Source organism: Durio zibethinus, chromosome 7 (assembly GCF_047325235.1).
Source record: "Durio zibethinus cultivar Kanyao isolate XHJ-2024 chromosome 7, ASM4732523v1, whole genome shotgun sequence".
Lineage (NCBI taxonomy): Eukaryota > Viridiplantae > Streptophyta > Magnoliopsida > Malvales > Malvaceae > Durio > Durio zibethinus.
Genome location: NC_143168.1, coordinates 12,645,736 through 12,660,740, shown reverse-complemented (window position 1 = coordinate 12,660,740; position 15,005 = coordinate 12,645,736). Strand labels below are relative to the sequence as shown.

The following is a 15,005-nucleotide window of genomic DNA, read 5'->3' as shown; positions in this document are numbered from 1 at the left end:
GGGAAGGAAAATAACATTTAAAAAAATAAACAATTTTGGGAAAAATAAATAGCACTATGTGATGCATTCTTTTATGCAAAAATATGTTTAATCAATTGAGTTTCATCACAGTGTGATGGTTTATTTTCTTCAATTCCCTTTTCATCAAGTTCAAGCTGATCATATGCATGTTTAACCTAAAAATGAAGATAAAATGGAAAGAAAAGTTAAGAAATCGAAGTTGTGAAGAAAAAAAGTATAAATTAATGAAAAATGAGCTGTAGGGAAAGGATGTGGAATTGAAATGGGATGAAACATTCAGGAAAATTGGAAAATTTAAGAAAAAAAGATTTTGGGCATTTGCATATTTTGACCTTTTGTTAAATTAACAAAAAAAAATTTTTTTTAGACATTTGCATCTTTTGACTTTGCTTTTGTATCATTAGCTTGTCCATCATTGATAAGGATGTATGCATTGGCATCTTTGTAAAAGACATTTACATTGTATTTGTATCATCAATTTAAAAGAAGACATTTGCATCGTAGGGGCATTTGTCAATTTTGGAAACATTAAAGAAGAAAAAAAAAAAGAAAGGGGCAAAATCATATTTAAACGATCAAGAATTTTTAAGAATTTCAATGAGATGACATAAGATGAGAGCTTTAAAATTTAGCTGGCATGAAAGTTGTAAACCCAGTGAAATTAGTATTAGTCAAGAAAAATGTGATAAATTGTTTTCAAAATATTCGATGGTGATATTCGAGTACTAAAATATGGATTTCATTCTCTTTGTTGGTGATATTCGAGTCCATTTTCAAAATCACTCAATGGTGATATCTAAGTTTAAAGTTTGAATTTGTATTTTTTTCTCTATATTTCTATTTTCTCGATGGTGATATTCGAGTTTCTTCTTGGTGGTAATATGCGAGACATTTTCAAAATCACATGGTGGTGATATTCGAGTTTAAAGTTTGAATTTGCATTTTTCTCTACAATTGTATTTTTTCGATAGTGATATTTGAGTTTCTCTTTGATGGCGATATTCAAGCTTATTTGCATTTTCTCTATGGTGATATTCAAGTTTCTTTTGATGGTAATATCTGAAGTCATTTGTATTTTTTTGAAGGTTATATCCGAGTGCCTTTCGATAATGATATCTAGAGTCATTTGCATTCACTCGAAGATAATATCCAAGTCCTCGATAATGATATTTGAGTTTCTCATCGGTGGCAATATTCAAAATTATTTGTATCTTCTCGATAGTGATATCTGAGTTTCTTTTGGTGATGATATCTAAAGTTATTTTTTTAAGGTGATATTTATGTTTTCGTTTCAATTTATTTTTTGTTAAGCCTTTAATTAGAAGTGCTTTTAGATTTGAATATAAAAAAATTAAAAAAAATTCTTTATATCCTTGCGTGGACAAAATTGTTATCTTTTGGTCTTTGCTTTATTACTGATTTTTAATAATGTGTAAAAAGGGACAACTGTAGACACCAAAATTTATCCGGATTGATCAAAATTGCTTCGAATTGTATTTCTATCCAATTTGAATTCAATTAAGAATTTTGATCACATTTATTATATATTGGGTTCAATAATTATTATTATTATTCATATAAAAAGGTCAAAAAAAGAAAGCAAGAAAGTTAAAAAAGAAAAAATCAAAATCAATAAAAAAAAGATGTTGCAGAATTTGTTTGGAACTAAAGTAAGTTCCAACCATTTGCCACCCTAAATTTACTCCTACCAATGCAAAGTTTGTCAAAAATTTTTGAAAAGTTGCAACAAAACATTTGGTGGCATGGCTTTAAAACAAAATCCCTTAATCCCAAATTTTCTGTGATTTGATTTCCTATGCAAACTTTATATATCCAATCCACATATAATAGTAGTGAGAAAGCTTGGAGGTCATATTGGGGACAAAAACACATTATTTAATCATCCACACATGGCCCTACCAAATCAGACCCCTACCATAACCAACGCACACCTGAAACCATCATAACTAGTAACATCCTTATAGTCTCCCATTAACCAAACCTAAAAATAACATGCCACTGTAAAAAAAAATGAATTTACCCATAACACATCCCAAGAAGGGAATAATAGCAACTACAGAAAACAAAAAAATACCATCCCCAAACGGGGAACTAGCAGCAGTAAAAAAGATAACAAAAAAAAGATAAAGAAAGAGTGAAAGTTTTCGATTTAAAAGATTTTAGGTTTGGAAATGTTTCTGAGCCAAATCTAGGAAAGATATGAGGGTCTTGGCCATGGGAAGGACGTAGTGAAAACTTATGGAGTTTAGAGCGACAACGAAAGAGATTTTGGAATATTTGTGATACAGCTTTAAGGTTAGATCAATGATGAATCAAAGGCCATTTGGTAAGACCAAGTAGAAAACAAGAAATAGGAGATCGAGAAAATATTTTTAGGAAAATTTTGGGTATTTTTTGGCTCTGTTGACTGACGATTGAAGGCGGCTAATGTGGTAGCTAATGGTCGATTTTTAGGCAACCTTGAATTTTTCGATGGGGTGTTTTGGTTCTTACAGAGAGAGAAAGCAAAGAAAAATGAAAGAAAAAAAAATTAAGGATTTTATAGTCTGAAAGAAACAAAGAAAACGACATCATTTTGGGCAAAAGAGAGTTTACATGTGGACCCAAACCCACCTAGGATCCGCATGTGCAACCCTCTTTGAGTCTTCTTAAATCATTGGACAGACTGCACTAGACCAGCTTGAATTACCTAGAATCGGTTTAGACCGTTTTGAACTGCTCAGACCATTCCATACTATTTTGAATCATTTGATTCGCCCCTTGAACCTTTAACCAGAGTTAACTAGGGGTATTGTAGGTATTTTTGTCATTTTTTATTTTTTGCTCAATTTTTTATATATATATTTTATTTAATTTTTTAATTTTTTAATTTTTGTAGTATTTTTATTTTATTTTTGTATAAAATTTTGATAGAAAAATAAAATAAATGGTAGAAAATATAAAATATTTTTAGTTGAAATTAATTTAAAATAATTGTTAAAAAATAAACTTAGGAAAATTTGAAAATTTATTTTCTCTTAAATAAAATAAAAAAATAAAATGAAATAATGAAAATAAAAATTTTAATGAACAAGAATAAAGAAAAATATAAAAAAAGAAAAAAATAATAAATAAAATAATAAAAACAATAAAGTCAAAAGTTGTGATTTTATTAAAAATATTCACATGAAAAAATTTTCTAAAATATTCTAAAAGTGTTGAAAATATTTTAAAAATTTTCAAACATAAAAATAATAACAATAATATTCACTTTGAATAAATAGCAATAATTAAATAAATATAGAAAGAAAAGAATAATAATAATAGTAATAAAATCACAAGTGGTGATTTTTAAAAAAGTATTTTTCAAAATTTTGCCAAAAATGTTGATAAAAGTATTTGAAAATCTTTTCAAAAAAATAATAAAATATAAAATATTTAAATTGTTAAGGTAAGTAAAATTTTACAAGAATAAAATCAGAAGTGATGATTTTATTAAAATTTTTTAGGTCAGCAATTTTCTCAAAATATTTTAAAAATGTTAGAAATATTTAGGGAATTTAACCAATAATTTTTTTTACAAAATAAATAATAAATAAATATTACAAAATAGATTAAAATTTTTGTTGATGATGAAATTAAGAGGAATTCATAAGTGGTGATTTTTCTTCAATTTTTTTCTTAAATCATAATATGTGTTTATATAAGGAAATTATAATATACTTTGCTTTCAAAATATAAAAATAAATCCAATCACAGAGCTTTTTCAAAAAAATAAGCGGCTCCTGTGAATATTCTTGAAGTGAAAAATTTTTTTAAGTTATACCAAAAGTATCAAAAATAACTTAGAAAATTTTTAATATTCAAATAATAAAAATAAAAAATAAAAAAATATAAGTAAAAGAATATTTGAACAAGATTAATTTAGGATTATATAAGATTAATTGGTATCGTCTTCAGACGAGTGTTGTGAAGGTACTATAACCTTTGTCACACATAACTATACTTCCAAATCCAACATTAAATTCGTAGACCAAAAAATAAGATTGGTTGTCAATCGCACCTCAACAAAAAAAATTAGTAGTGACTCTTGATATATTATCTCTAGCGATCGAGTCCTTGAACCGATGCATTATGACAGTAACCATTGTCTCTTTTTCTTACATCTATAAATATATGACAAATGCATAGAAAAAAAATCCAAAGGAAAAGAAAGAAGCAAATATCAACAAGGAAAAAGAAACTTTTAAAGAACTTATTGCATTAAAAGTGAAGGATTTACTAATGAACAATTTTCACTTTGTGATTTGTTCTTTATTAATGAATCAAGTCAAGCAATATTTTGTAATTTTGAAAGGGTTTAAATTCAGGATTATTTCTGATATTCACCACATCTCGAAAATTTCAAATAATTAAATAAATTGAATCTAAACCAATTTATATAAAGGGGTATGCATTTAATTTATCAATAAATTAAATTCATATTAATTCTCTAAAACTTATTTTCTCAAAGTATAATTGTTTGATTTATTTTTTAGTTATTTAGACACTTCAATGTTCAGTTAGGGGTCATATTTGTTAAAACCAAAGTTAAAAGTTCCAATAATTTAAACAGACCTTAATGCCTAATCTATTATTCTATATAGATGGTTGCTAAGGAGCCTAACTAGAGGCTTAGTTGGCAGGCATTAATTTATTTGTTAATTAAGATGCTTATCCTTTAATATAATCTTTTTAAAAGATAATAAAGAACATTATTTATGATAAAATAAAAATATATACTTAAATAAATTAAATAATATATTTATTTCAAAAACATTAAATAATATATTTAAATTTTCTAAATATTATAATTGATAAAATCACACATAAATTTTTAATAAAAGGTGTATCAATTAACAGTTATTTTCATGATGATGAATATCTACTTAATGAAAATTAATATAATGAAAATGTTAAAATTAATTTTAAAAATTTTATTTCCTTCTAGAAAGATAATTATATTTTTATATATGGGTGATTTACATAATTAAATTTGATCAAAAGGTTCTAAAAGATATATCCATTTATCTTTAATTTAACAAATAATATTCTTTCATTCTAATTGTTTAACTTTCACTAAGTTTTAAAAAAATTAATGTATTTTATGCTATTAAATTTTTTATAAAATTAATTAATCATAATTAGTAATGGATTTAGTTTTTTTTTTTTTTTTTCAGAGTATCCATTGGAAAATTGTCGATGAAATTTATCGGTTATGTCAATGAAAATAGTGTTTAAAAAAACTTTGGAGGAATCAAAAGAAATTTTTTCTTTAAAATTTTTTGTTTTTTAATCTTTGGAATGTCTATAAATACATTACTTTAAACTTTAAAACATGAATTTGCCTCTTATCATAATTTTTTATATAAAAATTAAAGAAAATGAAAAGTCATTGTTAGCTCAAAGTGATAAATCAATTAAGAGGGGATGAGTTGGTTAATTAAAAATTTTGATAATTTGATTACCAAATTTTACAATAGTCACAAATATAGATTTGAAGCTAACGAAGACCGTATATATGCAAAAATAAATAATTTGAAAAGGTAAAAAAATAGAGGTAAAAAATCAAATATCAAGAATTATAGAGTTTCAATCATTCCGTATGACATTTATGTCTTTTTCCTTAAACTCACTTGCCCAAAAATCTCAATCTACTTTATGTTGAATATTAAAACTAACTCGTCCAAAATTATTAATACAATCAATCAATGAACCTCTTAATGATTTTCTTAAGTTCTTCAAAGAATCATTCAAGTGTTACACTCTCCCTTAAGCTCATAAGTATTTTTGTAAACTTAAAAACAACTCTAAAATTGGATAGTTATTAATTTGAAGCACAAATCTTTTAGTAATTGAAAAAGATGAATAATGGATAACAATAAATTTTATCCCACGACGCCAACTTTGATCTACTGCTAGCTAACTTTTTTTAAGAAATGCGACGCCCGTGCCATTTGTCGTTCAGACATAATATTAAAACGAAAACATCGTGGGTGAGTACCTCATGTTAATCCTCACCCCACAGGTTAGTAGTATCCCCTATCAAATCAGCTTAAAAGTTAAAACGACACGGAGAAATCCGTCCATGAATTGAATTTAAGAAAATATTTGAATATTAAATAATATTTAATTTTAATTCTAAATATATTTCTAAATATTAATATTTAATATATTAATTAATTTTTTTACTTATAAATTTAAATTAAACAAGATTGAATTAGGACATGAATAAAATTTTAAAGGCTTCATATTTTTAAATTAAACAAGTTTAAATTAATATTTTTAAACGTTGAACTCCTCTACCCTGATATTTATATTGGCTAAAAAAATATTACATACATAAATTTTTTAAAATTTATAATTTTTAAATGTTAATTTCAATTATCTGTCAATTATCTCTATTGAAACTAGTATGTTGTAGCATTATACTTTGTATTTTGGTACAATATTTGTCAAACGTGAATAAAAAAAAATCTTTTATCAAGTTTATTCTTTTATGTCAAAAAAAATTCTATTCTCATTACATATTGACCAATTTTATCTCAAATCAAACGTCTAGTGTTAAAATTAAACCAATTCAAAAAGATACACAAGTGACTATTATTTCTTCGGTTTCAAATTGAATGTCCACATTTTTTTTGGATTTTTCTAAAATTATGTCTTTTTTTTCAATAACAATAATTCTTACTTTTTATATGTTTCACATTAATTTTTTGTATTTTTTGAAAATTTTGACATTATAATTAAAGTATAATTTTTTAAATATCAAAAACACTAAAATTAAAGAAAAAATTAAAATCATAAAACCTTTTTGAAAAAATTAGAAACAATTAAATACCAAAATTATATTTAAATAGTTAAGTATAACATGTATAATTTTTTTAACATAAGGAATGTTTTTCTTAAATTGGTACTCCTTCCTTCCTAAAACATTTTAGTGCTATTGATTTTTGTGAAATTTAAAAATTTTTAATTTTAATATATTTAATATTAAATTTAAAATTTTTTATAAAATTAAATTTGATAATTTTTAATATAAAAAAATAAAAATATATAAAAATAATTTTAAAATATATATAAAAAAAGTTTTAAGTGTTAAATATATAAATAATTTTAGAACATTAAATTTTTTTTTTTTTAAATGAGTCGAACAGCGTAATTTGAAACATAGAAAATACTGGTCCCCTGGTTCTGAATCCATGTGCTATAAAAAACATGTCCAAAGAGTTTTCAGACATGAAAGTTAAGCAGACCGAATCGATTTGAATTGCATCCTTACCCAGAAAGGAAAAAAGTCTGTGTGTGAACCTTGGCGGATCCTTACCCACTTCGGTGCCATTCATTATTATTCGGTCCACTACATAAATATTGGAACTAAACCATCCAAAAAAAAAAAAATTGTGGAACCGGCAGCAAGCTTGCCTTCCACCACGTGATCTTCTCAGCTTTAAAGCACAGTACACTATAAAATAATTTCATAAGAAAAAAATATGGTGAAAGGTAAAAAAGTTTGAAAAAAAAATCAATAATTATTTAATTTTTAATAAAATTTATAAAAATCACTCAAATTTTAAATGTTTTATTTTGAATCGAGTGATTTTTTAAATATTTATTTTTAACAAATTAAATTCAATATTAGATAAAAATAAATATTGACGTTTAATTATTTTTTATTTTATAAAAAATTAATTAATGAAATAAATATCTTAAAATTTAATTAATTATAATAAAATAATAAAAACTTCAATTATTATTTAATTTTAGTTCAAAAACTTTTTATTGATACGCCGAAAATATTCAAGTTTATGGTAGAAAAGAGAAATTGAATTAAATTCTTTTATTAACCTAAAAAAAAAAAAGTTGAATTGAAATTCTCTTCAAATAAAAAAATGCATTAGTTCTCCGTGATTTGTATGTGAAACCGATGGTCATTTTAGGTGATTTACGAGAGATCAACTCACTGAATTGAGTTTATTAATATTATAGAACTGTAAGTTTCCATCACATAGCATTACAACATGCATGTAAGCATGCAATTATTCACTAAGCAAAAGCAAAAGCAAACATGCAATTATTCACTAAGCAAAGGCAAAAACAAACCCAGCAAAACCAAAAATAAAGATGAGATAAATTTTATTGGTTACAGGTGGCCACAATCATAATCAGTATGACTTTTCTGGTCTCCAAAGATGAGAACTAGAGTGATAATACCCAACACTTTCTTCATCTTGGACGAATTGTCAAGTGTCAATCCAACTAAATAAGTCTGCAAAGAAAGCCAGAAAAGTCTTATCCTCCTCTCTTTAACGTACAAATCAAGAGCTTCTTCGACCATCAATTTTCGTCCAAGTTGGTTTTGATTAGCAGCCTGCATCAATTTCTCTGACAAGCATCTTGCCAGTACAACAGCGTCCTCCAGAGAAGCCCCTCCACCCTGTGCGATGAAAGGACACATCGCATGCATTGCATCTCCTGCCACAACCACTGTCCCTTTGCTAAACCTGGCTCGCAACAGGTTACATGGCGTTCGGTATCTCAGTTCTGTGAGGTACAATGCCTTGGGTTCACTGAGCTTTATCATTTCCACCATATCTTCTGGGAAACCCTTCATTGCTTCCATTGATGCTTCTATCATGTATGCTGGATCTTTCTTTGAAGCACCCGAATCTGACCATTTCCATGCAATTTAATTATTATAATTTCAAAAATTATATTTATTTAAAAATTTTAATGTTACAAATAATTTTTAAATTATAATAAAATATTTTTAAAATAAAATATTTAATATAATATTTAAATTTTAAAATTTTTTTATATAATATTTGAATTATAAATATGTTAATTAATATGATATTTAATTAATTTTAAATTATAACATATAATAAATAAATAATTTTTAAATATTAAATTAAACATTTATTGTAATTTATAATTTATAATTTATTAATAACATTAACACCAAAACCATGATTAACTTTTTATGATTTAACCTAAAAAAAAATAAAAAGATTACCTTGAGAAGTAAATGATCGAGTCAAAAACCAATAGACAAGCTTGTCCGTGACAGGAAGTTGTCCCAGTTGAACAGTTTGTGAGTTATATAGATGAAATTGATCATCAAAATTATGACCTCTTTCGTAATATGTGAAACCTCTGGTCGCACATCGAGAGAAAAGCTTTGGAGAATTTATGCCTAGAAATTTTGATACTATAGAGTTCACACCATCGCATCCAATTACAATCTGTCGTGAAAGAAGCAACTAATCACACATTGCTCCAATTCCAAAGAATAAAAACCCAAAATTCATTAGCATTGGAGGGACAATTTTGTAAATCTATTATATAAATAAAATTACATGTTTGGTGTACACTCAATATGGTATAACAAATAAATTTTGTTATTCAAACTAAACACCATAACCTTTTACAAAAGATTCATTATCATTGGAGATGTCCAGGAATCTATTCGTAAAGACTCACGAGCTTTGACCATACTCGATTTTTAGTACATAGAATTTTAGGCCCTTCTCTATTTATTTTTATTTTAATTTTAAAAACATATATTAGAATATTATATAAAATAATATATTATTATTTTATAATAAAATAATTATCGGATGGGCTGGCTTTCCTTTTTAAATGCTCAACCCAAACCGTCAACATATCCAATTAATTATTATATCTGGAATGAAATCCTTCAGCAATTTTTCTTCAATATAAAATTTAATGAAATTCAAAGAAAACTAAAATGCATATTAATTAAAATATTCTTGAAAAGCGATAACTTTACAGGATTTGGTGAATCAAGTAATTTCCTTCTCCATAACTCTTTGTTACAAAAAATAAAATAGGTTTGCTAACAAAAAAGAAAAAATGAGTTTTATAGGCTTTCAATTCATTAAAAAATTAAAACACAAATTAATATATGTTTAAAAATAAATAATACGAAAATAATAAATTCAAAATTTTAATAAATATAAATTTAATAAAAATATATATTTTATATTTATCATGACAATAGGAATTATTATTCATTAATTTTTATATTTTATATATAATTAACATAAAAAATTACCTTGGCTTTAATCATACTTCCATCGTGAAGTTGAATAATGGGATACGAAGTTACAGGATCGAGAATGATGGAGAGCACCTGACATCCCAAATGCACGACGTCGGCCGGTAATGGCTCTGCTAATGCCTTAATCAGATCCATCCGTTTCAAACATCGGAGTTCCCCTTTCCTGAAAATTTTTTTCTCATTCAGCCACACACCACACCTACCTTGGAAAAAACAACTATACAGTACTCATTCTTGTTTTACTCACATACACGTCCTTTATATTATAATAATAAAATCCAAGATTAACATATATTTTAACTTAATTAATTCATATAATTATTCATAAATAATAACATCCAATAAATTTAAAATTTTTTATTTTCAAACTTATTCCATTTATAAAAAAAAAATATATAAACCAAGATATCTTTTTATTTTACTTGAATTTAATTTATTTTTCTAATTATTTGAAATAAATTCAACATACAATTTAATTAATTTATATAATTATTCTTAAAATATAAAATTCAACAAATTTTAAATTCCGATATCTTAAAACTTTGCTTTTATTTTCAATCTGAACTATTATATACTCAAATAAATTATTTAAAAAATAAATTATTTTACAATAATTTAAAATTTTATTCTCAAATTATTTTTATAAAAATTAGACTTTGATTTATATAAAAAAACTCAATTTCTTATCAAATGAACTAATAATCATTGTGATGATATATTTACTTTTTTGTCAATTAATAGATCTACATTATGGTTTAAAAAAATTACAGATTCAGACCAATAAATAAAAAAATATAGAAACAAATATAATTGTTATAGTGGATTGAATGTTGCTGAAAATAATAAATTTACTTCAATTTATAGCTAAAAATTGAAATGCAAGAAATATTTCAAAGGATATCCAACTTACCCAAGAGCTATTTCATGTCGCTCGCCGTCATCAACCGTCATAAGTTCTCCCCTGCACACATACAAAAATTATACAGTTCTATCTAATAAAAACTATAATCATTCATATTCAATTATGATAGTTATAGTAGTATTTAAAATCTGAAATTACTTATTTGTTTCTTTTAATAGGTACAACAAAATGACCAATACTTACTAATAATAGGAGAATTTATTAATTTTGGTGAAAAAACGTACTAACTTATTATGATAAAAAAAAATGATTTTAATGATTCTTTTGAATGTGTTGGAGAGGGAGAGATATAAGCTCACGAAGGAATGTCAATGGCAGTCTGTCGAAGCTTGGAGGCAACACCCAACTGAACAAGTGCCCGCCATCCATTCGGATGGATAAGGATGCCAACGCCGGCGGCTCGCAGCGTTTCTGATCTCTCTAACACAATGCTCCTTATTCCTTTCCTGCAAAACCCAAAGAAACATACTTCAAATTACTATATATTTCAGCCTGAACGGGTCCATTAACTCGTATGGTTGAGAGCTTCTGGTTTCACAGCCAGAAAAAGGGAAGGAAAAAACCAAAAACAAAAACAAAAACAAAAAAGAAAAAGGGAAACGGAAAACGGGTGATCATCGAACAGCAGGAAGCGGCGGAAGAGGGAGAACCTGTGAAGAGCAAGGGCGGTGGCCAAGCCACAAATGCCACCGCCTACAATGACGATGTCCTGCTCTTCACCCATCTTCATCACTTCATCTCTTTTTTGCCCTGCCATTTCTTTTTCCTTCTTTCTTTCTCTCTCCCATATAATTCAAGCTAGCTTGTCTCGCTTGGACCTACTAAGCGGGTAAAGGGGAAAAAGTAGTTGGAAAAAAAAGTGTGACAGGGTTTTGAATTACCACCACCACACTAATTTTCACTATTCCCAAATTTTATAACAATATATTTATAAAAAAATCTAGGAGTAGGTAAACGAAAGCTAAATAAATATTATAAGAAGTGATTCTAAATACATTACAAAGTACGTATTAAACAATCTAATATTTTTATTGCAAAAATATTTATATATGAAATAATTTATTTATCTTTTGATAAATTATATTTTTAACCCTCTTACACCCCTCTAGGATTTCTTTTCTTCTTCTTTTCTTTCTTTTGTTTGTCTTCGTGGTACCAAAAACCCTAAGTTGAACAGTTCACAAATCGTAAATCTTTGAAATAATTATTAAATTTTGTAAAAATAGATTGTCAAATGAAAAATTAAACCGGAATGGATGAAAAGTAGCTGGACAAGGTAAATCGTTTAAAGTCGATTTTGAATTGAAAATTTAATGCTTATAAAAATAAATATTTAATATTAATATTATATTATTGGATATGTATATCCAATATGTTTATTATGTCACTTGAAATGGATATTTAATAATATAATATAATTTTTGGATATACATATTTAAAAATCATATTGGATTACGGAATATATTTGTTTTGAAAATTATATTACATTATCACATGTGTATATTCGATAACATAAAAAATATTCGAATATACATATTTGGTAATGTAAAATTGATTACTTAATTCACCTCCTTAATGGTATAAATTTTTAATATTTTGTAACATACAGACCAATTTAAGAATTACATTGATAAAACAGAACCAATCACCAAATAATTTAAATATAAGATATGATTATAATTTTTTACTTACTATTGAAGAGGTAAGATTGTATTTTTTAAGTTAGTTTGTTATAAAGGTATAATATGTTGTGTAAGTGTTATGTAATAGAGAAGTTTTGATTTTATAAATTAAGCCGGTTGTAAAAGATAATGATTTTATAATTGTGATTACAAATTTTAATTTTGAAAGTTTAATAAGGAAAATAAAATTGACATGTTAACAAAGTAAAAAATATAAGCAATAAAAAAATAAAGTGAAAGTAGAAGAAATGTTGTATAAAGAAACGAGAACGAAAAAATATGATTGTCTATTTGACTTATATAGGATTAAATTGTTAATGGATTGTGAGTGAAGCTTGAAAGTTGCCAATGGATTTCAAAATCATTTACTAACAAAATAATTAGAAAAATATTTTTTACAAGTTGATTATTTAAAAAATAAATAAATATAAAAGTATTATATTTTTTTGTCGGTAAGTATTAATGGTAAAAAATTTAAAAAATATGATCTATGTTAAAATTTTTTATTTTTATCTCCCATTTTTTTCTCTCCCTTATTTTAATTATTTTAAGAAATGTATAACTTATATAAATTAAAAATAGAAAAAGATTGATTAATATATCTTTGTTTCTTTATTTATTACTCCTGTAATAATGCAGGGACATTTTCTAGTGTACTTAGTCACAACCCGCTTTTTAATAATATTCTTTTTTGTATTTTGTCAAGTCTTTGTCTACGGAGGTCCCAAGAAAAAGCTTTGAGGCTAATATTGTCACAAAAAAAGACAAACTTTCCAGTTTCAAAGCGTGCGTAATAATGCCAACCCCTATTCCTGGTCGATGGGGCCACGGGGGATCACAACAAAATGATGAGAAGCAGAATCAATTGAATTAATTGCTATTGGATAAAAAAGTTATGAAAAAACAAAATCACATGATTTTTTCTTTTTTAATTAAGTGGTGTGGTTTAATGAATTGCATCGATCAGTCCATCATGATTAGCTGCTGACACAGTATCAATTTTTACTGCACAGTATCCTAGTGAAGTGGAGCGCCCATCAGCCATGTTATGGTGGAGCCTTGAAGTTGTCCCGAGTGCGCCAATGGTGGTGGCCTCGTCCTCACCGTTCAATTTACCGAACCACAAAGCACGGATAGGGTCGCATTGTATACCTCGTCATTATCCTGCGCGTTACATCTGATAATTTAAAAGAAGATAAAAGGGGATAAAATATACGAAAACTATACTTTTTTTTTTTATAGAAAAGTTATATGTTTTAAAATTTTAATAAAAATTATACATAAATTTAAAAAAAATTAAAAATATATATTTAATATTTAATATATAATACAAATTATAGTACGATCATTTTTAAATAAATAAATATAAACATATAAATTAGCATATACATTGTACTTCCACACATGCGTTAGCATTAAGGTACTTTTTCAAGCTAATCCAGCATCTCACCTCTGGCGGATATACGATCTCAATCTACTCAATTCAATCATGAATTAACTGATTTTAAAATGATTTAATTTTAAATAAATCAAAATGATTTAAAATTAATTTGATTTTAAAATTTAATAACTTAAATTCTTAATATTTAAAACTTAAATAATTCAAATATTAAACTCGAAATAATATGAAATGATCGGACCGGAAGTGAATAGGTTCAACTCCAATTTGAATTATCCTAATATTATCTTACATTAGTCAACTTGTAAGTTCACAAGAAAATAATTTGGTGAAAGGTAAAAATGTTTTGAAACAAAAATCAATAATATTTAATTTTTAATATTTATAAAAGTCACTCAAATTTTAAATTTTTTACTTTGAAGAGTGATTTTTTAAATATTTATCTTTATCAAATTAAATTCGTTATTAGATACAAATAAATATTGACGCTTAATTAATTTTTATTTAATAAAAATTTAATTGATGAAAATAAATATTTAAAAACTTCATTAATTATAATAAAATAATAAAAACTTAAATCATTATTTAATTTTAATTCAAAAATTGTTTTATAGATATACCAAAAAGATTCAAATTTATGATGAAAAGAGAAATTGAATTAAATTCTTTTACTAACTTAAAAAAAGAGTTGAAGTGAAATTTTCTTCAAATAAAAAACTGTGGTTTGTCTGTAAATCTGATGCTCATTTTGGGTGAGTGTACAAGAGATTAACTTAATGAGGGAAAGACTTAAATGAAGTTTTTTAAGTGAAGTTTATAAAATTTTTTATTAGAAATGATTAAATAAAAATTAAAATC

At 25.4% G+C, this 15,005-nt stretch overlaps 1 protein-coding gene across 1 annotated transcript; it reads right to left on the bottom strand.

Annotated features, from left to right (window-relative positions):
- Positions 1-8,007: 8,007 nt before the first annotated feature.
- Positions 8,008-11,892, bottom strand: LOC111277663 (monooxygenase 1-like). The gene is made up of 6 exons (XM_022864061.2): positions 11,717-11,892; positions 11,366-11,512; positions 11,055-11,105; positions 10,139-10,307; positions 9,077-9,305; positions 8,008-8,730 (listed from the first exon to the last, which is right to left on the bottom strand). Exons 1-6 carry the CDS (start codon positions 11,821-11,823, stop codon positions 8,204-8,206), a joined length of 1,230 nt encoding a protein of 409 aa, XP_022719796.1. The 5' UTR covers positions 11,824-11,892; the 3' UTR covers positions 8,008-8,203.
- Between the last annotated feature and the right edge of the window lie 3,113 nt (positions 11,893-15,005).